The sequence below is a fragment of the Alternaria arborescens genome (genome assembly GCF_004154835.1).
Source record: "Alternaria arborescens strain FERA 675 chromosome Unknown contig_43, whole genome shotgun sequence".
In the NCBI taxonomy this organism is placed as follows: Eukaryota; Fungi; Ascomycota; class Dothideomycetes; order Pleosporales; family Pleosporaceae; genus Alternaria; species Alternaria arborescens.
This window is the reverse complement of record NW_021167898.1, coordinates 85,956-109,422: the sequence shown is the minus strand read 5'-3', so window position 1 is coordinate 109,422 and position 23,467 is coordinate 85,956. Positions and strand designations below refer to the sequence as shown.

General features: G+C 51.2%; 10 protein-coding genes across 10 annotated transcripts; 4 read left to right on the top strand and 6 right to left on the bottom strand.

Moving 5' to 3' along the window:
- Positions 1-526: 526 nt before the first annotated feature.
- Positions 527-1,669, bottom strand: AA0111_g11081 (putative glucan endo-1,3-beta-glucosidase; the record flags this gene model as incomplete). The annotated part of the gene is made up of 1 exon (XM_028644906.1): positions 527-1,669. One exon carries the CDS (start codon positions 1,667-1,669, stop codon positions 527-529), a length of 1,143 nt encoding a protein of 380 aa, XP_028501365.1.
- Positions 1,670-3,750: 2,081 nt separating this feature from the next.
- AA0111_g11080 (putative proteasome subunit alpha type-5) lies at positions 3,751-4,827 on the top strand (the record flags this gene model as incomplete). Its single annotated transcript, XM_028644905.1, has 6 exons — positions 3,751-3,753; positions 3,801-3,822; positions 3,877-3,889; positions 3,943-4,021; positions 4,112-4,455; positions 4,551-4,827. 6 exons carry the CDS (start codon positions 3,751-3,753, stop codon positions 4,825-4,827), a joined length of 738 nt encoding a protein of 245 aa, XP_028501366.1.
- Positions 4,828-5,261: 434 nt separating this feature from the next.
- On the bottom strand, positions 5,262-6,018 carry AA0111_g11079 (hypothetical protein; the record flags this gene model as incomplete). The annotated part of the gene is made up of 3 exons (XM_028644903.1): positions 5,262-5,472; positions 5,794-5,840; positions 5,971-6,018. The coding sequence occupies 3 exons, from the start codon at positions 6,016-6,018 to the stop codon at positions 5,262-5,264; spliced, it is 306 nt and encodes a 101-aa protein (XP_028501341.1).
- Positions 6,019-7,022: 1,004 nt separating this feature from the next.
- AA0111_g11078 (hypothetical protein) lies at positions 7,023-7,577 on the top strand (the record flags this gene model as incomplete). The annotated part of the gene is made up of 1 exon (XM_028644902.1): positions 7,023-7,577. The coding sequence occupies one exon, from the start codon at positions 7,023-7,025 to the stop codon at positions 7,575-7,577; it is 555 nt and encodes a 184-aa protein (XP_028501315.1).
- A 2,100-nt stretch (positions 7,578-9,677) lies between these two features.
- AA0111_g11077 (hypothetical protein) lies at positions 9,678-11,140 on the bottom strand (the record flags this gene model as incomplete). The annotated part of the gene is made up of 3 exons (XM_028644901.1): positions 9,678-10,364; positions 10,413-11,068; positions 11,122-11,140. 3 exons carry the CDS (start codon positions 11,138-11,140, stop codon positions 9,678-9,680), a joined length of 1,362 nt encoding a protein of 453 aa, XP_028501314.1.
- A 1,661-nt stretch (positions 11,141-12,801) lies between these two features.
- Positions 12,802-14,125, top strand: AA0111_g11076 (hypothetical protein; the record flags this gene model as incomplete). Its single annotated transcript, XM_028644900.1, has 2 exons — positions 12,802-12,883; positions 12,933-14,125. The coding sequence occupies 2 exons, from the start codon at positions 12,802-12,804 to the stop codon at positions 14,123-14,125; spliced, it is 1,275 nt and encodes a 424-aa protein (XP_028501313.1).
- A 1,261-nt stretch (positions 14,126-15,386) lies between these two features.
- On the bottom strand, positions 15,387-16,658 carry AA0111_g11075 (4-hydroxyphenylpyruvate dioxygenase; the record flags this gene model as incomplete). Its single annotated transcript, XM_028644899.1, has 2 exons — positions 15,387-16,255; positions 16,310-16,658. The coding sequence occupies 2 exons, from the start codon at positions 16,656-16,658 to the stop codon at positions 15,387-15,389; spliced, it is 1,218 nt and encodes a 405-aa protein (XP_028501312.1).
- Positions 16,659-17,611: 953 nt separating this feature from the next.
- Positions 17,612-18,340, top strand: AA0111_g11074 (hypothetical protein; the record flags this gene model as incomplete). The annotated part of the gene is made up of 1 exon (XM_028644898.1): positions 17,612-18,340. One exon carries the CDS (start codon positions 17,612-17,614, stop codon positions 18,338-18,340), a length of 729 nt encoding a protein of 242 aa, XP_028501311.1.
- Positions 18,341-18,484: 144 nt separating this feature from the next.
- Positions 18,485-19,096, bottom strand: AA0111_g11073 (hypothetical protein; the record flags this gene model as incomplete). The annotated part of the gene is made up of 1 exon (XM_028644897.1): positions 18,485-19,096. One exon carries the CDS (start codon positions 19,094-19,096, stop codon positions 18,485-18,487), a length of 612 nt encoding a protein of 203 aa, XP_028501310.1.
- Positions 19,097-20,020: 924 nt separating this feature from the next.
- Positions 20,021-22,614, bottom strand: AA0111_g11072 (hypothetical protein; the record flags this gene model as incomplete). Its single annotated transcript, XM_028644896.1, has 2 exons — positions 20,021-20,439; positions 20,490-22,614. 2 exons carry the CDS (start codon positions 22,612-22,614, stop codon positions 20,021-20,023), a joined length of 2,544 nt encoding a protein of 847 aa, XP_028501309.1.
- Positions 22,615-23,467: the final 853 nt, after the last annotated feature.

The window sequence follows — 23,467 nt, the reverse complement described above, 5'->3', positions numbered from 1 at the left end:
AAAGGGTTCTAGGACTTTTCATACGTAATAATACAGTTGACATCTCAGGCATCCACAACTCTAAATCCACCACTCATCTACCTGACCAGCAAGAACAACCTCAAGACTGGATGAGTCATCTGGAATACACTGACACCCCCCGGAGACCGAATATGTACAGGTGCCATTTCTGGCATAGGGAAGGGCGGCGGCATGTGTAAAGCTAGCGTACAGACTTTGCCAGCGAACTCATGACGAACGTCGTAGACGAAAACTGTTGATACAGTAGGCGGTAGCTGGACGGTATATCCATTGCCAATGACTTTAGTTGAGTCCGCCTTGTCGGTAGGAACGAGTTGGTGCGAATACTCGAATGGTTCTTGGAGCGAGGTAAATATTGGTTGCGGTAGACTTTCAAGACTGTCAAGATGAAGAAGTATGGAAGAGACGGGCGAGGATATCGAAATTGAACTCTGAATTATTGGGGTTGACCGATCAAAGCTAATTACTGGGATGGTGACGATTGTGGGCTGGGATGTCGGGGCATCTACTTGCGCTTGTTGCAAGTACCAGATCCGCTCTCACAACCGGTACCGCAGTGTCCGGCAGTGTTTCCGCACCATCCGTACTGCGAGCAGCAGTTACCGAATGTCGAGCCAGTGCAAGTAGCACCGCCCTGAGATCCGCAAGTACCATCAGTAGAGACCTTCTTGGTAGGAGCCGGGGTGGAGCCTCCGGAGGTTGCAGGGCAAGAAAGGTCGAACAAAGGCTTGACCGCCATGAGGTCACCTGCAGGCTTGATGCCGAACGAGGGGACGGGGTTGCCGTACTGGACATCCTGGAGGATGTAGTACCACAGGTTAACGTTGTCCTTGATGAGCTGGCAGGTGACATCCTCCCAGTAGATGCGGGCATTAGCCGCACTGGGGACACCCTGGTTGAGCGTCTCGCCGCTAACGGGCCACCCGGTCTCGGTGATCCAGACGGGCTTACCCTTGGCTTGAACCTGGTGGTAGGCGTCGAAGAAGAGCTGGCTGCCGGATCCGACGTTGTTGTTCATGGTGGTCTGGAAGTAGGGGTAGGCGTCCATGCCGATGAAGTCAACAGCATCGATGACGGGGTTGTTGGTGGCGTTGACGTAGACGGTCCAGGTGTCGACGTGGCCGATGGGCTTGCCCTCGAGAGGAGTACCCTTGATAGCAGCACGGGTTTGCTTGATGTAGTTGACGAGCTCCTGGGGCTGAGCACCGGCGCCGGACTTGTTCTCGATACCGGTTGGAGTCACACGGTAGAGGTCCTCGCTACCGACGGAGATACCCTCGACAAGGTCGGTGAAAGCAGTGCCGTACTGGGCAATGGCGGCCTTGAGAGCAGTGATTTCGTTGTTGAAGTTGGCTTGACCGGCGGAGGCCCACATGCCGAGTAGGAGGTTGGTCTTGGTGTTGATAGCAGCCTGAATAGCCTCGATGACAGTGGTCTGGGTGCCGTGCTGGATCATAGTATACAGACGGGCGCTGTTCCATCCACTGGTGCCAGGAAGCTGCTTGGCGGCGTTGAATTCATATTCAAAGTCGACGCGCGTCTTGGCCTGGTTGTTGTTGAAGTTTGCGCCGTAGTTGAAACCCTTGATGGCAGCGTTGGCCGAGGTGAGAAGGCCGGCTGTGGCGAGGATGGTAGAGGAGATACGCATGATTGTGGTATTAGGTACAAGAAGACGATATTAAAAGTGTAGAATGAAGTCTTGAGAAGGGTTGGGGAAAAAGGCGTGCGTGAGAGATTTCAAGGTGGGCATGGCGAAGTATTTATTTGCCAGTGACGTCTTGTGGCTTCTAGACGTCGCTGCCGTCGTAGGTCTTTTCATCGGACGTGCATTAGCCGCACGGTCAAAGCAAATTAGTGCCATCTCGAAGAAGCAGGAACGCGGATGCCGGCGGTGATCCCCATCCTTGTTCCTGATTAAGCAATCTTGGCATGCACCACGACAATCCTTTTTCTTACATGCGTTCACCCCTTGCATCCCATCGTCTAATACTGCTTTCATGGCGCGATATCGACTGAAGAAGCCTTCCAAGCATTCTAGGAAGCCTGATGCAGCAAGACAAGGAACGACTGTTTTGCCCCGGCCTCGCTAATCATTGGTCCATGTGGAGACGGCAATACTCAACAGCCTAGCAGCGACGTCAAGCCCCCGGTATAACGTCGTATCCGGATAAAAATAACTCGCAATCGACAACATCCCCGCTGCGGGAGATGAGCTACACATCTCGATTATCCTGCGTGCAACATGGCACATGCAAGAATTATCGAAATATATCGATGTCTGAGTGGCTGTACTGATCAATAGTTTTCTTGCTAGCGAGTGCGACTGCAGCATACGAGTGTCTAGTCGACACATGTCCTCGTGTCATCATCACTTGACGTCGCGCGCTACCATGGTTGGTGATTCGTTGTAGACAGGACGGCATCGGGGCTGTCGTTCATTCATGGCCGAGATTCCAGAATGTGGTGACGTGGATAGCGCTGCTGGTCCGAACTCAGGAGAAACGGTGCGGACGCCAGGGATATTTGATCCGAGCTATGACGCGCATCATCGGCTTTCGATCCGCGGATGGTGAGGCGAAAACTCAATGCCAACATTGGGACGCGTAGTCGATGCTGGAAAGAGAGAGTATGATGCGGAGCATTTCTCCAGCCGTTTGGTCTCTTGGTTGGCGTTTCGATCCGGCGCTACATGCGCCAATGTCGCGATTCGGTAGCGCTAAGCTTTTACCCCTACCAGGAGTTTGGTATGGAGACGGAAGCTTGATCAATCAAACAGGCACTTGGAGCACCCTGCGACATGTAGAAGTCTAGAAGATAGCGGGTGGGTATCGTGGCTGTGAAATCCTTCGCGAAGGCCCCTTTGTTCCGCCGGGAGCCCAGCCACGGGCACGGTAATGAGGGATGGACCGTTCGCCTTTATGAACGCCATGGGCCTGACATTACCGAGACTTGTCTCTAGGCTACGCGAAATGCCTAAAGAGCCAGCCGACCTTGCCTTCGTACTTGCACCAAATTATCGCACCACCTCTCATTGAAGCGTGATCTGGCACAGAAACACGTTACGAGGAGCACTGGATGGGTCCTGAGGGCAGCGCAAGGACACAACCATCGTTGACAAGCTCAGTAATGCGATTATGAGGGTTGCAATATAGTGCTCCGAAATATTTGAGCCCTTCATTTGTAACGCAATTCTACTGACCGTCAGTTGGAGTTTGGCGGCAAACCCAGCAGGTCAACAGAATCGTCAATTATATCAGGACGTTGAGCTCCCATCAAGATACGTCGTGAGCAATTTCTTAGAGCCGTGGGAAGCCATGGCTCATAATTCCTCTTGTTGTCAATAGATGGTGTCGTGAGGTACCCGGCAGAGCGACAATAGGCCCTGAAGGTAATGCTGAAAGTTTTGCTTTGACTCTTTGATCGTGACTTTGGACGGACGACTCGACATAGCAGTTGCAAGGCAAAACGAAGTCGCCAGCAGTGGGAGTCACGGTGTTGATGAGGAGCGCGCATTCGGATTACCAGCTCAAGGTCTTGGCATCCCGCCCTAGCGCGACCTCGCGGCTCATGTTGCCTGAAGCTCTAGCTAGAGAAACATCCAAGTCGCCAACGACAAGTCGGCAACACCTCACCACCGCCTTCACCCCTGCAACTTACATTCCTCTTCCTGCGACTTAACACGAGTCTCCACCCGCAACCTTCTTCGACTTCTCCGCATACACCGCCGCCATGGTACGCTTGATTGAACCCCGCTGGAGCTCTTGTACTAACACGACCAGTTCATAGCACGAAGCGAATATGGTAAGCTCTCTAACAGCTTTGAACAAGAGGACGTGTGCTAACAAAGTGTGACAGACCGTGGTATCAAGTTCGTCCACCCCTCGTCTCCCACGACAAGACCGCCCGCTCACAAACACACAGCACCTTCTCGCCCGAAGGCCGTCTCTTCCAAGTCGAATACTCACTAGAAGCCATCAAGCTCGGCTCAACAGCGATAGGCGTGCGTCTTCTCTAAATCCATACCCACATCCATACCCTGCCCTCTGCAATCCGCCGTCAAGCCCGAAGACCAACTCACAATCCCCAACAGGTAGCAACAGGCGAAGGCGTAATCCTCGGCGTAGAGAAGCGCGTAACCTCGACTCTCCTCGAGACCTCCTCCGTGGAGAAGATTGTCGAAATCGACCGCCACATTGGCTGTGCCATGTCGGGTCTGCAGGCCGATGCCCGCAGCATGATTGAGCACGCGCGTGTGGAATCCCAGAACCACGCTTTCAACTACGCGGAGCCGCTGCGCGTGGAGAGCTGCACGCAGGCGATATGTGATCTGGCGTTGAGGTTTGGTGAGGGTGCCGAGGGCGAGGAGAGCATCATGTCAAGGCCGTTTGGTGTGGCGCTTTTGATTGCGGGATATGATGAGGACGGGCCGAGTCTGTATGTCACACACACACAACATTTCCCCCGCCTTGACAAACGCACTTCCACCCCTACTGTGCTGTCTACAGGGAAGAAACTAATAGTAATCACAGCTACCACGCCGAGCCCTCGGGCACATTCTACCGCTACGACGCCAAAGCCATCGGCTCCGGATCCGAGGGCGCGCAGGCCGAACTCCAGAACGAATTCCACAAGTCGCTTACCCTGCCCGAAGCCGAGGTGCTCACGCTCAAGACGCTCAAGCAGGTCATGGAGGAGAAGCTGGATAGCAAGAATGTGCAGTTGGCGAGTGTGACCAAGGACAAGGGATTCAGAATCTACACTGATGAGGAGATGGCCGAGGTTGTTGGAAGGCTGCCTACGAACTAGACAGAGGTCTGAGTTTGGTCTCTGGAAGGGGAGCGGGCATAGCCGCAGGGGTGGAGCTTGAGAGATGGATGGCGCCCGGCTGAAGGAAGTCTGGTAGATGGGCATATGATAGCATCTCGAGCCATGTGCTTGGGTGATGTGAAAATGAAGCAATGACCAAACATGTTCGCAGATCCTACGAGTGGCAAAATTGTCATGCAAATCAATTTTCGTCACAAACGCAATCATCATCACCATCACAGCAGTATCAAATCATGATAAAGGGCACCAGCGAAACAACTCCAGAACAAAGACAAAAGCGGTCTAAATTTCCCTTTCTTTTTCGCAATGCCCGTGTGTAATTATACAATTCCTGACTTTAACATTGCCTCTCTCCTAATACTCCCCTTTGCCCAGTAGTTATATCGAGCAAAGTAAGACCAGAAGAAGAAAGCTCAGAAAGGGTTATCCTCAGGCGGTATCTCGTTGGTGAAGAACTTGTCGAGAACGGGAATCTTCTTCATGATGTCGTCGCGTACCTTGGGTACCTCGGCGAAGAAGAAGAGGGCGAAGAAGCCGGCTACACCGCCGAAACCGGCGGCGAGGACACCGTACTTGGCGGCTTGGTTGAGGGTGAGACCGTGGTAGTTCTTGGGGATGGTGTATCTGTGGGTGGGGAGATGGTGTTAGCTTGAGTGGCATGGAGGGGAGGAGTTGGTATATGTGGAAGGACGGGTGGTAAGTTGATGGCGCGGGTTGTTGGGTGGGTTGACGTCTTCGTCCTTCTTTGGCGTATGGGTTTCGGTATGGAACATCCAACGCCGATGCAATTGCTCGTGCGAGACCGTCGTTGTATATCCTCCTCTTCTTTCCACAGCTCTCCCTTCTACCAACAACAATATTCGTCCAACCCCGTCGTCCGCAGTCCGCCCACCACCCATCTCCTACGCCATTGTCGTGTCGTAACATGGAAGAAAACCAACTTACTGAGGACCGAAAGGACTCCTGTAAGCCTTGTACGGGCTGCGCATGCTCTGTGAACAAGTTGATTAGCTTCCATTATCCTTTCTTTCTTCCATTTCGTCATCGGCCTTTCCAGCGTCCTTTTTCCCTTGTTCCCTCTTCTCGCTCCAATTGCGCGCGCCAGGGAGGGTCAACACTTACGACGGCAGCGGGCGTCTTGCCATGGTGGCCGAAGGATGAGACAGACATCTTTGGCGGTCGGGTTGGGGGGTACGGTCGCGCGTGGGTGTGGATGTGGGTTTGGTAGGTGAGGTCGATGGCGGCAGAGAAAGCGCGGGATCGCTGGGCTTGGCGGAATTCGGGAGCATGGGCGAATCAGGTGAGGCGGGATTTTGCGGGTGCGGTGTCAGCGGGTTAGGTTTTTTGACGGTTTGGGGAAGAACATCAACGTTTGTTCATGGTTTGGAATGAACTGTGCATATCGTTTTGTTTCCCCTCCTTGCGATGAAGTCTTCCATGTAAGATTTATTCGATGGCTGAATTGTCAGTGGCAACTTGGAAGCAGGACTCATGCGCGGTCCCCACGACGAGCGAAAGAGGTAGCTGAACGCATCTTTTCTCCATCCTTTACGCATCGATGCACGGTCTGTACAGAATCATACAACACATTGCAGATTCGAACAACATGATCCTTTGGTTTGTCAAGTAGAGACAACGTCCATGCCAAAGCCTCTTTCCCTGAGTCGTCTTTTCTTTCTTTGCTAGTGACCGAGTGTCGTAGCAAAAGATCTAAACGACAGAAACGGTGGTCCAGGCAGCTATCTTAAACCATAATTCCGCAATGAGTCTTCTCTGTTCCAATAATTATGATGTAGTCTTTTCTACTGCCATGGCTCGGAATACACGACAAGTTGACCAGGTTAGCCTTGGCATTGCGTTGACCAGCAAACGCTCTCACCTTCACTTTGGGTAAGAGGCGGTCTCGCTAGACAGTCGAAATCGTCTCCTGTAATCTTTACAACTTCTTGTTTACACCATCGTCGCGAGAAGAGAGCAAGCAGGCACTTCGGAAGCGGACGGGCCAGTCTCTCTACAAGCCTTTCTGTCGACACCCACTCTCCGATATCATGTCTTTCAACACAGTGGACGTGTTGCACTTGTCAGATCCCTCTACTGCCTGGAGTGCGATTCATTGGCATGTTATCCACCGTGAGCGGTTCGCTCGCAACTCCGGGAATATACATGCATCCGTCATGGCCGAAGCAGCTAGAAAAGTTGAGGGAGTCTCAAAGACTAGGGGATCTGCTCAAGTCCGAGAAACCAGCAAGACCAAAACCACGCAGCAGGCCGAATTCCATCCTTTCAGCCGACTACCCGCCGAGCTCCGCGCCAAAATATGGGCTATCGCACTAGAGGATCAGAAAGAGCAAGTACCAGATCATTGGTCTTTTGGTTTCGGTTACGGCAACACGGTAACCATTCATGAGCACGAAGAAATGGATGGGGAGAAACAGTCAAGTATCATGTCAACACGCGGCTACCCCACTCTCTTCGCTGTCAACCGCGAAGCTCGCTATGAGGCTGGCAAAGTTGACGGAGGTGCATGGTATGAATGGGGTACTGACGCTCGAGAGGTCTACGTGAATCTAGACAAGGAGAGAGTATACCTTGCGACATGCTGCAACAGCATAGGATGGTCTACAGAAACTCACCTTCGTTCCAAAGCACACGGGACCACAGATTGCATCCACCCCTGGAACTCGCAACTCGAGAAAGACATGATTATGATTAGGGATCTCATTGGCTGAACCCGACTCAAAGAGCTTGAGCAACGATCGCATCAAATAAGTCCAGCCGCTCCGGATATTTGAACGGGAGCTGATAGCGTACATGCACAGAGACCGTTGAGCAGAAACGAGGTTGGTGATTGCCATTGCTACTTGGTGAACAAGACTATGTATGTATGCTCTTTAATTGCCGATATCAAGGTGGAGACGGTTCTTTAGCTTCGAGACAGCCTGTAACTAAACACATTACGAAGAATGGAATCACAGTCCTCGGAGATTGTTTTAAATTCCTCATGCACTTTCATTTTTGTGATCAAACTATAAGTCTGCGCAACACCATGACACATCCAACCTTACCCTTCGCGTAACACTTTTCAATCTGGTCCTTCACCTGCTTTTGGTTTCATCCTGCACGCAGCATTGCATGTGACGAACCACATATATCTAGTTTGTCTTGCTCTTGTCTTAATTTTCGTAAGGAAATGAACGACAATATTGGAACACATCGATAGAGTCTCAGACAACGCTCAGAACATTGCGACCAGGACGCAAAGACTTCACACCAAAATGACCTATAAGAGAGGCCGTTCAAGCAGCTCTATTCTTACATATCTGCCATCACGTCATCGATCATCTCTCACGCAGCCGGATAAAGCAAAAGTCTACATACACTACTGTAGAGCATTCTGACATTGGCCCTACATGGCGAACATACACCTACTCCAACAATTCTTTCAGCTTGTTATAACTATCTGTCTAGTCTTGATAGTTCGACATATCATCGCAAAACATCTAAATACGGTCCGCAGGATTGAAGCCGCTTTTGTTATTACCGCTACTATTGTTGGTATCAGCTTCCTTGTGTACATCGTCATCGCAAACATGCTAGAATTTGCGGGAATCCAAGGCCAGCTTGAGTTGCAGAACAACAGAATAGCGAGATGGATAAATGAAGCGCAGACACAGGGTTGGAATGCTTGTAAGGATGTGTGCAAGCATACATGTCGCGACACCATTCAGCGATCTTATCGTCCGTTGTGGCTACCTCGTCTGTAATGTTACGACGACAGATGCAGTTGGGTGTATTGAGGGGTTTGGACTAACTCTAGGGAATGCGAAGGACTTTGTGGAAGTTGGATGGAGACAAGGTTGGAAGAAGTGAACAGAAGTGAGGAGGGAAGTTGGGAAGGTAGGTATCAGATGGAGAAACGTGGTAAAAATGATCGAGGGATGATATTTGAAGAATTGATGTTTGTGGGATAGACCTAGACGTAGTAAAGCAAGTACCATTTGTGGGATATATCAGATTGCATCAACTCAGCGCATTTAGATTGTTTCATTCTCTCACCGCAGTCAAGAAATACAAACTCGCCTTCTCTTACTGGACAGATCACCAAGTGTCACCCGACTCATTCATGGGTACTTTTGCAATCTTCCCATCCCATGTCAAAACCTCTAGGTTTAACCTTCCCTTTGCCTTTCCATCGAACCAAGCAGCTAGGTCACGTACAGTTCGCGGAGGATCCCCGTACTTCCCTTCCTGAATAAGAGATTGTGGCATGGATATATCGGAATGTTCAGATCGGATCGTCGTTGGCGATGGTGATTGTGGCGATGGGGGATGAGCGATAGTAGAAGATTTGTTGAGGGGAAGATAGAAAACGGTTGCAGACAGTGCTGGGTAAACTTGGAACATTGCGAGGTAGTAATGTCTACGGCTTCGATGGACAAACGTTTGGAGAAGTGTATGGGGGATAACGTGATGAAATTGACAAGACGCATTACGAACGACGGTGATGGAATCACGACTAAAAGGAGATCTCATGACGCAGAGAGACAAAGGCACTTGTGATCCATCAGTGCGCCATGTTTTCTAGCAGTGTATCAGAGGCACATAGACAAAGAACCGTTCATGGTGAGACACAAGAATCGCGAAAACACGCAAAGAAGGACTTTTAGCCCGGAACTAAGACATATCGTCTTGATGGTAATAACATTCGCATTAACAGTAGTTTCTGCAGTCTTGTGTATTGCTGCACGGGGGTATAAATGACTCTAAAGAAAACGTGAACTTTTGGTGATCGTAGCACCGTAATATACAAAACACGTATCATCCGATGCTCAAGCACCCTTCTCTGACTTCTTGAACAAGTAGCGCATAGCCTGGACACGCTCCTTGATCGTCTTCGACTGCGTGACTTCGTAGAGTGGCTTATGCTCTTCGAAGATATCGTGCTCGCTTTCGTAGTCGACGTGTACGTAGGCTCGCTCAACATCGGCGAGGCCTTCGAGCTTCCTCTGCAGGGTCTGCGAGACGTCATGGGTGACCTTTAGCGGTAGGTCTTCATCCATGACAATGTCTACCTCGACGTAGTAGTTTTGCCCAGCGTGGTATGCGCGGCAGGTATCGACCTTTTGGATTCTGCTGTCGTGTGTGACGACAAGATAGATCAACTTGCTGATGTAGTCCTTTGGTGCCGATTTTCCAACGAGCAACCAAACGTGGTCGAAGGCGTTGGCAGCCCAGGAAACGAGAATCAAGAGACCGATGAGAATGGCACCGATAGGATCGACATACCAGACAACTCGGCTACCGACGATGGACATGGCAAGACCGAAAGCATTGACGATGATGTCGTTGCGATGGTCGATAAAGAAGACATGGACCGCTGGGTAGCGTCGATAGAGGAAGCAGTAGACGCAAAGTGAGCCCTTGCAGAAGATGGCTGTCGCGACAAAGGCGATGGGGATGATGTGGAGTTCCTCTGATTCAGTGGCACCACCAGCCAAGGCACGCCCAGATTCGATCTTGTTACATGTTAGCCGCCTCCTCATCTACCCAAGACAAGCACTTACGATTAGTTGGATAGCGACCGTTGTCATCAAACAACAGAACATGATGATGCCAATCGTCTCAATGCGGGTCCTCCCCACGGGGTACTTGTACACGCTTGGCCGTGCCGCCATGCGAGATGTGATGAGCATGACTACCGAAGAGACCAGGTCCATGAAAGCGTCCGCAGCTGTCGCAAACAGCGACAGCGATCCTGTCGAGACGGCAGCATACAACTGGATGACGAACAAACAGAAGTTGACGACGAAGGAAGCGTTGACTGCAAACCGAACCTTTGGTCCATTCTCGAGCTGGTCAAGAGCAGCTAACCGCTCCTCATCGCCGCTCTGGAGGAACTGGTCGATCAAGGCATTCTGTCTTGTGTAAAACTTCTTCATGTGTCTGGGCTTGGCGAGCGGATGGTCTGCCTTCATCTGTTTTTGGGTGACATCGTCTCGACGGTGTTTACCAAGATCGAGTGGGTCGCTGTTGACGACGATAGTGACATCGTCCTTGGCTTCCCGCGACGATGCACTGTCTACAGATGGCAGGCGTTCAATGACATCTGACCTATGCTCGGCGCCGACATTGGCCTGGTTTGACGATGCTGTAGGGCCGGCGATCACTGGAGCGCTTGTTTGCCCGGCAGCTTGGTCTTGTGCTGGGCCATTAGGTGAAGCTAATCGGACTGTCAGACAAGAGAACCACGGCTTTGGGTTGCCTGAGACGTACTGTGAGCGTCGGAAGACATGGTGTCCGGAAAATGAGCTGAGCGACGCGTATGCGTTTGTGTATGTGTGTATGGGCGATCTCTAGGATCTTGTGGTGCGAGGAGGTTACGAAGTGGGTGATATATGCCTCAGTGTCGGGCAAGCATGTGTAATAAAGCAACACTGCGAACGCCACCCGCGGCGCTCTTCCCGCTCACCTCCGCTTGAGTTTCTTTCTTTGAACCCTAAAGTCATGGTAGAATGGCCAGATCGTTTGCACGTTGCCAATTTCCTGTCAGATTGTGTGAATGCTGCACATTGGTGCAGGTGTAGGAATGCTCGGCGCGGAGCATGAAACTCGCTAAGCCTTCTCAACGCCTCGCTACTACATCTGAGGTTAGGGCAATACCCGATTGGGGAGAGGCTCGAAGAGCTTGGCCTAATCTTGATACCTTAAATGGCTTGGCTCTCTGCATGCGCGGAGGCGTGCTGAAGATGCTCACGAGTACGCGTGTGCTGTGGATGTGCGATGCTAGCGCGATCTAAACTGACCGGAAATTTTAGGTGCTAAGACGCGCAGAAAAGCTTGTCCAAAGACGAGTATTTCCCCGCATACATCGCGATGGATCAAGTGGGTTTGATGGAGTCGTTGATGCGGCGGTCGTGATGACTCGGCCACGTCGCAAGTCCTCCAGGGCCGACTATTCCTTCCCCTGCGCTCTACGGGTAAAGTCCTCACACAACGAACAGGAATAGCGCGTAACGCAGTGATCGTCACGGATGGATTGCATCGGCTATACGCGTGGGTCCATAGCGAACGCCATCTATACCCCACAAAGCTTTCTTTTACGTCTCTCCAAGTTTCAAAACTCACAACGTCGGACGATGCCAAGCTTCTCCTCTCCGGCACGAAACCATGCCGATCTTGGCCCATACACGTCAACGCAATCGCGAAACGTGCCATTGGCCAACCTCATTTGTGTGCTGAGCCACTTCGATACCTCAGCTGCAACAGATGGTTGCAGTCAAGCCTCACCCCTAATGATTGGCACCTCCACACTTCGTCAGCTGTCCCACCCGCTGTCCACTCAGCACCCACTCGCTGTCCCACTCGACGGAAACGAGACTTGAGCCGCATCACATCCCCACCCCTTCGCAGATCGAGCGTGCCTGCCAAGCATCTACTCGCATGACAGCCATCTCCAATGAGCTTCGTCGTCTCGGCGAACAGCAATTCCAATTCCAGCCTTGCTGCCTCATAGCAATGCTTCTTTTGTCTTTGCCACAAGGCTGGCTGGCCCTGGCACCGTCTGGACCTCCGCGTTTGCTGCGTGAAGCACCTATCACTAGAGACGGTATCTGAGGCACAGGCCACTGTATGGAGGTCCCACTTTCGTCTTCAGGTGTTCTGGAGACTGTGCTGATCAGCATGATGCGGTTAGTGTCTCTTATCCTACCGGCCCTCAAAGCAATACATAGTCTGCAATGCCGAGCCTATTGCCCCATACCTCACAACATCAGTTCGTTGCATTTTGAGTTTCTGTTACTCTTTGAGAGAGTGTGTTGAGTTGCTTTCTTTCCTCTTTTCTCTTCTCCATCTCTTTTTTTCTTGTTCATCGTCGCCGGCGACGGGACTGCTGGCAAGTCTGGGATTACTCCGTACATTCCTTGAACTACACATTTACCCATTTTGTAATTCGCAATGGCCGACATGGAGAAACCGCAGTGTGGCAGTGATGCGGATGCTGCTGCTTACGACTTTCCTCTGCACGTTGCTGCAGTTTGTAAGTACATACGAGGCAATCTGATGGTACATCACTAACACGTTCCAAGTCATTGTATTCATTGCTTCCATCTTCGGTGCTGGTTTCCCAGTAGTGGCAAAGAAGATCAAGTGGATGAAGATCCCGCCAAAGGTCTTCTTCTTCTGCAAGCACTTTGGTACTGGTGTGCTCATTGCCACTGCCTTTGTCCATCTGCTGCCTACCGCCTTCGCATCGCTCAATGACCCATGCCTACCGGATCTATTCACCGAAAAGTACCCAGCTCTACCAGGTGTTATCATGATGGGCTCTCTTTTCATTCTGTTCGTGATTGAGATGTGGCTCCATGCGAAGACTGGCGGTCACAGCCACGGAGGTGCAACAGGCGAAGCATTCAACAGCGCACAACACTCCACCACCGGCATCCAGGCTCAGTTCAACAACCCCATTCGACGCGTCGACAGCTACGATTCGCAAAAGACGATGCTGGCTATGCGGGACGAGAAGCGAGGATGGACTCAGGAGTCAACTTACCCCGTCGACAACTTCCCGTTCCCTAAGAGCGAGAGCGACGAGCTCGAGGCCAAATCTGAAATGCCACCATGGTTCATCGTCTTCTATGAGCAGTATGTGCGCCAGCGCGATGAGATGCTCGCTACGATCAACCGCGCCATGCCTGCTCTTCCCAACTACCAGCAGCAGCAGGCCGCTCCAGCGCCGCAGGAGAACTCATACTTTGACGACGATGTCGAGCAGGCCGTTGATCCTCTCGTCCTCAAGAAGCAGTCCATGCAGATCACGCTGATTGAAGGTGGTATTCTGTTCCACTCCGTTTTCGTTGGCATGACCATTTCCATCACAGCCGAGGGCTTCATCATCCTTCTCATTGCCATCGTCTTCCATCAAATGTTCGAAGGTCTCGGTCTTGGCACGCGTATCGCGGATGTTCCTTATCCCAAGAACAGCTGGAAGCCCTGGGCTCTCGTTGTTGCTTTCGGTACCACCGCGCCCATCGGTCAAGCCATCGGACTCTTCACCCGTGGATCTTACGACCCGAACTCGGCATTTGGACTTATCATCGTCGGTGTATTCAACGCTATTTCCTCTGGTCTGCTCATCTACGCTGCTCTTGTTGATCTGTTGGCTGAGGACTTCCTCTCTGAAGAGGCTTCACACACAATGACCGGCAAGACTAAGACTACTGCATTCTGCTACGTTCTTATGGGTGCAGCCGGTATGTCCATTGTTGGAGCCTTTGCTTAAGCGCGCGCAGGCCCAGCTGTTCTGAGCAATCAGCGGCGTTGCTGAACTCAGCTACATCACACGCAACGCTTTTCTTTCATGTCTAGACAAGAGCTGCCACCACAACCTGGCAGAACGATCAATTGTACGAGTATGGGAACACAATAGGCCGTCATTACATAAATGACGGCACACGTTAAACTGAAACAAGAATTTCTTATAAAACGGGGCAGCCATTCATTCTTTACGTGGTCATCTCTTCTGTTAGTGCATAATGTCATGTTCATCCGTTGCCTATCATCACCATGTCTTTGTCTCTCACTCTATCACTGTACTTGGATCTCAATGTGCTATCAGAATGTAGACATGATGAAGTAATGACACTAGATCACACGCCAAGCTGTTCAAAACTTTGCAAACATGTGATGTATGGCAGTCTCAAGCCGGATATCCTCTAAACGACACATTGCCACAACAAAGCCATTGCCCGCTCGTCATGAAGCTCCCAGGTTCGTCTCCGCTGGGCGATCCAATACCCACGATGAACAGTCCAGCGGATCCGGGGAGTGTTCAGCTGGCGACGAGCCACAGCGGCAGAGGTTCGCCTCCAAGTGATAAGAAGTGCTGAAGCAGAGGTTCCTTTGGAAATTCGTTCATCTGGCAGAGCTTCGCTGTTGGCTTCAAAGAGCACAAGTCGGCGCTACTCTCGTTGTGCTCTACCATGGCCGAGCGACAACGACTGCTTTATACGCAATCTCCCCAATCATCACGGATCTTCAACCACCGATGGAAATACAAATGCCGACAACGTTCGCGACCGGGTGCGAATGCGGCCGGAAGATCTCCCGTCATGGAATTCTAAATGCTATCGCTCGCCCACAATGCGGTTGTGGCTTGGCTGGGTTAAGCCGTCGCGGTGCGGTATGAACGAGCTTGGGCAAGCGTCCTTTCGGGTGAGTTTCCTTGAGTCACTTATTCTTGGCTGTGTGTGATATGAGAGGATGTACGTTTCAAAGGGTGCTGGTGTTGACGACGCTTGAAGCAGGGGGATGAAACGCGTTTCGGGGTGGCGTTGCAAGTTGAGACGGGGACACAAGAACTAGTCATGTGGGGATTTGAATGCCAAAGATAAGGTATGAACTTTGCAATAGACATAACGTGTATCGTATTTGACAACAGCTGTGCTAATGTGCGGAAGGAAAGCCAGAGACTGATTCGCTAGGTAACAAGATGAACACCGGAAAATGCGACAACACCCGAACAATCAACGTCACGATCCCAATCAAACCAAGTTCCCCCTCGCATCCTGCTCCCTCTCAATCGCCTCGAATAGGCTCTTGAAGTTGCCTGCGCCGAAGCCGTCAAAGTTGTTCCGCTGGATAATCTCGATAAACACTGTCGGCCGATCCATCAAATGCTTCGTAAACAACTGCAGCAGATAACCACCCTCATCGAAATCGATGAGAATGTCCAAACTCTTGAGCACCTCAAAGTCCTCATTGAGCTTTAGTCCAGATTTCTTGAGTCGCATCTTCATAGAGTCGTAGTACGTCTCGGGCACCTTGATGAATTCCACGCCTCGCGCTTTTAGGTTGGTAATGTCGCGAACAATGTTATCCGTTCGTAGCGCAATATGCTGGACACCGGGACCGCCATAGAAATCAACGTATTCTTCGATTTGGCTCTGCTTCTTGCCCTTGGCCGGCTCGTTGATGGGCATCTTGACGACATCGTTGGGCGAACTCATGACGATACTCTTGAGCGCTGAGTATTCAGTGCAGATGTCCTTGTCGTCGACGCTCCAGAAGCGATGGAAACCAAGCACCTTTTCGTAATAATCGCATGCGTTTTCCATCTCATCCCAGTCTTGGTTGCCGACGCAGTGGTCGATTGCCTCGAGATTGACCTGTGGCAGATACTTTTGGAGGGGGTCGGCGGCGGATGATTCTGGGCGGTAGCCGGGCAGGAAGATGCCGGTGTAGTCATTCTTTTGAATGAGTGTGTGCGTTGTGTCGCCGTAAGTGCGGATGGTAGCGAGGCGGACTGAGCCGTAGGTGTCGGAGATGTCGTGAGGAGCGGAGATGGTGGCTGCGCCTGATGAGACGGCAGCGGAGTAGATGGCATCTACGTTGTCAACTTCGAATGCGACATCTGGGATTCTAGTCAGCAATGGTCACCATGGTTACAAGGGATGCTATCGCTTACCCTTGACGGCATCACCGTGGCGCTCTTGGTGCTCGTGGATCTCTCGTAGTAGCTGCTCGTCCTCTTTGCTGAATCTTGAGCCTTGCTCTAGACACCTCAAAGGTGATGTGAGGATGAAAGTCACGTTGCCGTTCCGTACAACGTGAGAGGCGGTAGCTCTTGATCCAGTCTCTAGGCCACGGTATGCGACACGCTCGAAGCCCATACGCGATACATAGAAGGAAGCTGCTTGTTTGGCGTTACCGACATACCAGTGTACATGGTGGTAGCCTTGGTATGCCGAGACTTCTGAAGGAGAAGCGGCGGATGGCCGTGGCGATGAAGGAGGAGAGATAGCAGCGGGCGCCATGATAGAGCAGTTGATAGCGAACAACGACTATGTGTAAGTAGTACCGAAAGTATCCAAGTCTTTGCTTATGCGGTACCAGAGCAGTACTGTGAAGTGTAGTGAACTCAATACTAGGCACCGATGCGCAGCCATTCTTTATCTTCTACCACTCTGCATCCACTTTCCTTCTCGAACCGCTATCCGATCTCTTTTGCTAGCAATTACCATATCCAACCCTGGTAGCGTCATCAGGTTGGTTATGCCGAGCTCACGTGTGGTGGCCGCCAGAAGAAAGCAGATGTTGGTACCGCCGCTTTCCGCCAATAAATGTTCCGCCGGCAGCCGCCGTGGACGCAACGCGTCTCAACCGTGTAGCTGGAGCAGGCTTACGATCAACTATGTAGAGCGTGTCGAAGACATGACGCTAGCGATCATCCACGCGCAATCTGGGTGCGAGGCTGCATAGTCGTGACATTGTGTCAAGAGCGTTCGTCGCGTCGTGGCGGGTCAGCCGGCGATTGCCTGGCGAGGCTTTGTCTTTCCGCTAGCACGGCTCAATACCGCGCAAGTCCATTGTCACATGCTATGATCCGACAATCTTCATCTTGTGCTGATGCGCTTGGTCGGCTCTACAAATTTTGTCTCTTCAAGTGCCTGATAGGTCGAGCATGTATTGAGATTCGTTGTGGTGGGTGTCATGGTCCCGCATAGGCCGAGACCCCAGGCAGCCTTGCACCAGCCGCCTTCCGTACCAGACCTAAATCCTTGCCGTGAACTCCCGCCTAAGCCGAGTGAACAAACGTGACCTGCATATGTCAAAATGATCAAACTAATAGTGCTGGAAACTCTCCGTACATTGCTCTTAACGCATAGCAAAACCTTGAGTTGAACTTTGACCCGTCTTTAATCTTTGGGACCAAATCCATCGCTCCGAAGCCCATCACTACGAGGACCACGCCAGACATTACACAACCATGGCAGTCACTCTTCCCAACACATCTTTATCCGCGAACGACGCCAGGATCCTGAATGCGATCTTCGACCCGGAAACCCTTCCATCATCTGTCGGCCAACAAAAAGAAACTTCATCGTCAATCGACCCTTCATTACCCGCTCATCCCAGTATTCCCACATCGCTGCTCACATCGCTGGAGCGCCAGCAAAGCGACATCATAGCACGTACATCCAGCACCTCGAGCATCGCTGAGATAGATGCTGCAATAGAAGAGTTGGACAGGGTGGTGGAGCAGTACCCAGAATATGCGGGCGCGTGGGTGAACCGAGCTATGGTGAGGAGGATGAAGCTAGAAGCAAACCTGGAAGCGGGGAAGAACATCTTCCAAAACACCACTGAGACATCAGGATCAGATGTCGAATCGGTGTTCTCAGATCTTGCGCAAGCGATTCATCTTTCCTCAACATCAACTTCTACGCCAGCGGTGTCTCCTCACGCCGCAAAAGTCCTTCGGACAGCTTACTCACACCGTGCGTATCTTTATCTGAAAGCTGTGGAGTCAGGATCGCGGTGGAAGGGGATGACGACGTCTGAGTTGGAAGAATCAGCAAGTAAAGATTTTGCGGCTGCGGCGCGGTATGGCGATGAGGTTGCAAGGGAGATGAGCGTTAGGACGAATCCGTATAAGAAGATGTGTGGAGTCATTGTCAGGGATGCGTTGAGAGAGGAGATGGGTTTGAGCAAATGATTGTATAGATATTCCAAACATATATCCAGGAAGCCCGCAATTAAAATCGTGGACTTTGTAATGCTTCTACAGTATTGACCAGAGACCCTTTGATTCATCCAGGAACTTTCCTCTACATCTGGAACCTGTCTTGACTAGAAGATTTTACATCATGTCATCATTCCCTCCTGCAGCTTCCACTCTGACTTTGATATAAACAGTCACAGCCGCGGCCACTGTCACCGTCAGAGTCTGAGGCCCAGCATTTGCATCTATAACGATATCCTCTACCTCGTTGTTGTGACTGACTTTGCTGCCGTTATCTGTGAGCATCTCGTGATTGGGATCTTCGTTTATCCAGCGCTCAAATACTCCTGGCTCATTTGCGCTGCTGTCTACCTCCTCTTCTCCACGTCTATTATTTTCTTCTGCTTCGTCATCTCTTACAATGCTATTAATCACAGAGTCTTCTGCCTCATCAATTCCCTCTTCCGGATGCACTTTTTCATGTCCGTTATCACTGTCCAACGGCGCAACCTCATCGTTCCAATGAGAAAGCCAGTACCAAAACCGAAATCCTACCCATGTTCCTATTACCGGGGGATAAACGCGTAGAAATTCTAGTTGCTCGCGTACAAAGGCTCGTTCGAGTAAGCTAAGGTGCATGCCAATGTGTACGCCATACTCAAAACACAAGACCAGATTTGTGGAAACTGCGTGCAGGGTGGCTGCCCAGAGTAAAGTGAGAGTGACGCAGAGCGCAGTCAATACGACCATGTTGTCAGACTGTTGCGGCAGATGATTTGCAATGGATGTTGGTAACGAACTTTATGTGTCTGTCGTGTGAACTGAGATTAAAGACGAGAGGTTAGAGCAGACCAGATAGATGTGAAGTCGATCGAGTGATATAAGATAGGTATGGGTGCTTATTTGCTAAACGGACATTGTTTCAACCGTTTCTTTGTCACTCGATCATGCCGAGAAGCGCCTGGCAAGTGCATCGCAAGTCTTCGTTCGCAACGCAACACTGGAGGTGTGTCCAGCTACTTCCTGAAACACCTGGTCTTATCCCACTGCTTGTGTCATTCGCCGTCGTTTCGTTTGTTTCTCCAGGTCTCTACCGTGGTGGCCTCCGATAACACTAGTGGCACCATGATGGTGTATACCTCACAAGCCGCTTACGTTGGAGTTTTAGGAAGCAGATGAAAGATGTGTGTACATGGCTACTAGACTCATCGGATTGCATGTCATCTTCTTCTCCACTCACACCCATCGTTGTCTGACTATTTAGTTCTCAACAACAAATTCCGCAACTCTGGAACAAGGTATGACCGTTCTCAACTGGTAGTTAGCTTCCTCGTGCGAAGTGCATGTAGAACATCAAATCACTCCTTACAACCTTTTTTGGATACCTAGCTGATCATTCCTTCCATACACTCCATGACCCAGGGCGTCTTCAAAGATCTACTGCACAAACCTAAAACGATGAGGAAACGGTCTTGTGGCGTTAGTAACATTAGCGACAATAGCATTGTAGAACACATTGAAGAGATAGAGATGTAGGTAACCGCGAGAATTTACAAATCCATTGCACTTTTCGAGCTATCATCATAGAGTTAGCCTAGTATTATAACTACATGTCTAGACCGTATCACCCTTGCTAAGTCTGACCTTCATCACATTATCCCTTTTCACACTTCTCTACATGGGCAAATTCCATATGAAGTCCAGCGTACCATCGTCAAATCCCTGAAACCCCCCATTACCCCCCACTCCACCATCCCCCAATCCAAACGGCGCCATCGCCGGGTCGAAAGGCAGAGCCAACCAATCATCATCCGGCATATCCGGCATCAAGCCGGTGACGTTTTCCGCTAAGCTTGATAAACTGCTTTGGCCTGCATTGTGGTTGTTCAAGAAGGCCATGCCCTCTGTTGCAGCGGATGGAGTGTGAGAAGAGAGATTGTTGTTGTTGGAGGATGTATTGTGTGTGGTTGATGTGGCGCGGGACGGCAAGCGAGGGGGACGAGAGGAGACGACAAAAGATTCGCGGAGGCGGGCGACGTGGAGATCGAGGAGGGTTGCGTAGCGGGAAGCTAGGTGCATGTCGTCAAGGGTACCTTGAGCATCTTGTTAGTAACAGGGTGTCGAACGTGAAGGAATGACTTACTTGCGCGAAGAGCCCGGATAGCCGCATCTAGGATATCCAGACAACTCTGCAACTTTGCGTTTCTTGATCCCAGACTCAGGCCTTTGATCAGGTAGATTGAACTCGTAGTTATCCTGAGGAAGATTCGTACGGGCGAGTAACGCAGCGCTCCTGTCTCGGATAGCTGACAGACTTTTTGTAGTATCTGGCAACTTCCATCTACAACCTCTTGGATGAAATCATAGTCCCGCGGTTCGAGGTTGAAAGGCAGATTATCCTCCTGTGGCACATCGGGATCTGTCTCCGCGAGTGTGCGTTCGACGACTGCCTGCATGCCAAGCGAGTTCGTGTAGATACGAACGTATTGGTATTCAATGTGGAGCATATCGTGCAGACCAACTTTGAGTTTGCAGGGGTCGAGGTACTTTTTCCTCCAGGATACTAGCAGTGGTTGGAAGTGCTCGAGCAAGCCTATGTAGCGACCGGTGCGTAGTAAGCTTCGTGTTGTGGCTGTGTTTGGATAGATGGTGTCGGAGATTGACCGGGCGAGTTTGGTGAGCTCGACCCATGCGCTCATAAAGGACTGCCATTGCTCTACAGCACCCGTCGCAGAGTCAACAGGTATCTTCTCCATCAAAGCGTGGTTTAGGCTCTGTGGTATCATTGATGTACAGCCTAGTCTCCACGAAAGTTGTTCGAGTAGCACGTATAGGAGCTTCCGGGCTCTGATCCTTCGGAGGATAAGGTATTCCGTGGTGAACTTTGGGTACGACACCTGGTCCTTGTCTATTCTCGCATTGTCCTCGAATAGTCCCAGCTCTTGTGCTAATGATAATGCGCAACCCATCAACATCCATGACATACGGTCGGAGCGTTTCGCGGGCTCAATGACATCTTCAAGCCATCGGTTCGACGTCACATCCCCTTCTAACAGCTTTGCGCCTTCTTCTGTGGTGTTATTTGCGCCAATCATAAGTTCACAATCCCAGCCATCAGCGGCGGTAGGGAAATGTAGCGCTCGAGGATGCCACTCGGATAGCAGGAGCAGAGCTTCTATCGACCCAATAGTCCTACTCTGCGCTTTGGATGGCTTGACCTGTCCGAGCATGATCTTCATGATGAAGCGCTGACACTGCTCCCAAAGCCTATCATGCACAAAGTAGCCTCTCGAAGCGCCGCCCACGCCAGGAAGGATATTGTATCTCGACGATATCATCAGTATAGTAGTGCACAAGAAAGGATCCAGCGCGATCAGCGTATAGTGATTTTCGTGATGCGCATAAAACTCCCCTAGGATCGGCGACAACGGCGAACAATTCTTGAAGAACAAATCGACATATGTTACTGCCTCATGTGCAGAGAACCAGCCCATCTGCACGAATCGACACGATGTCCACGTCTTCAGCGTCTCCGGTGACGGCGTCGACATCTGCACCGGCTGTGCTCTAAAGGTGTGGAATGGCGACGACGGAACGCCATTGTCGTAGCCTGATGGACCTGACCTGGGTGTTTCATATGCTTGTGATCCCGACTGTTCTTGATTGTCGATAGCATCGCGATGATGCGCGGCTTCAAACAATAGATTCAGTGCATCGCTCCCGCTCGATACCACTGTTCGCATCACCGAATGCGCAAGATCTGGCTGGCCATGGGACGACGAGATCCTCCGTAGGTGTCCATGGGGAGAATGGAACTCGGAACGATTCGAGCCATTGACATGTGGACTAGTACCCGGCGTAAACCCATGCGTCGATATAGATGATCTATGGCCTGGTGACGGCAGTGGTGCGGGATTCGACTGAGGTCGATCGCGCGTCGCAGACGCCGACGTAGTACCACCACCGCCACTGATAGCCTCCTCCTCATCCTCACCCTCCCTTGCTACTTCCCCCGGTTTCCTCCTCTTGACCCAACTCCTCTCCGACCTAAAAATGCACTCGCGCATCTCACGCTTGCATCTCTGACACGGCGGCTTTAGCTCGCCTCCATCTGGCCCGGTACCCAAGATGCATTTTGCCTTGCGCTGCCGGCAATTGATGCAAGCCTTGTATGCGCGCTTGAAGTCTTCGGGGTGGGTCCGCTTCTTGCTTGACCCAGAACTCGAATTGGCATCTTGTTGGCCAGTGCTCGGGTTGGAATCGTCCATTGTGACGATGAACAATAAATGGTAATTGATAGGGTGGTACGACGAACGGATGGCGCAGGAAAATCTGATGGGTGGGAGCCCGGGTATGACTGGGTTTTGCGCCTCGGGTATCGGCGGGTGCGAGGCGGGCTTATGCAGCGGAGCGGCATGCGCCTCAACGAAGACGAACTATGCTGCAAGACGTTGATTACATAATGATGTCAGAGCATACGTTCAATTCGCACGGATGTGCGATTCTAAGAATTGGCGTGGTTTCTTACTATAATGGCTGCTGTGTCGCGATGGTGTTTGTAGGGTGACTGTGCGATAGATGGCCGGCTACCGGTGGGTTGGCTGGGGGAAAACCTCGCATGGTCAGTCTGTTACGACAAGTACGTAGGTAACACAGCAGGACTCAGTCAACAATGACATCTGTACGTTTTCGCAGGGCTACAACGATATTGTAGAGGCAAAGCCAATGGCTTTGATGCCTACTATCGTTATCTGCTGAGATCGCGTGCTGCGTTCTCATATTCACCTCATCGGAGCAAGCGTCGGTATTGCTATGCATTCAACTATCCCTCATGAAAACGTTTACATTTCTAGGAGGCAATCTTGAAGGAGAGGTCGTATCTCACGCTACTCAGCACCGATTCTGACAGCCTCGATGTCGATCGTTCTGAAGCAAATTCATCCGCTCGCAAGCAAGGATACATTAATTTGACCCGGTTGCTATCTTTTGCCTCGCGGAAACACAAGATGGACACTGCGTCTCGCGCTGTGCTTATCGTTAAATATTGCATTGGTTGCACAAAGCAAGCATTGACAAGCTTCTAGCCAATTAGCAGAGCGACTCTTACCAGCTTAGCCTCGC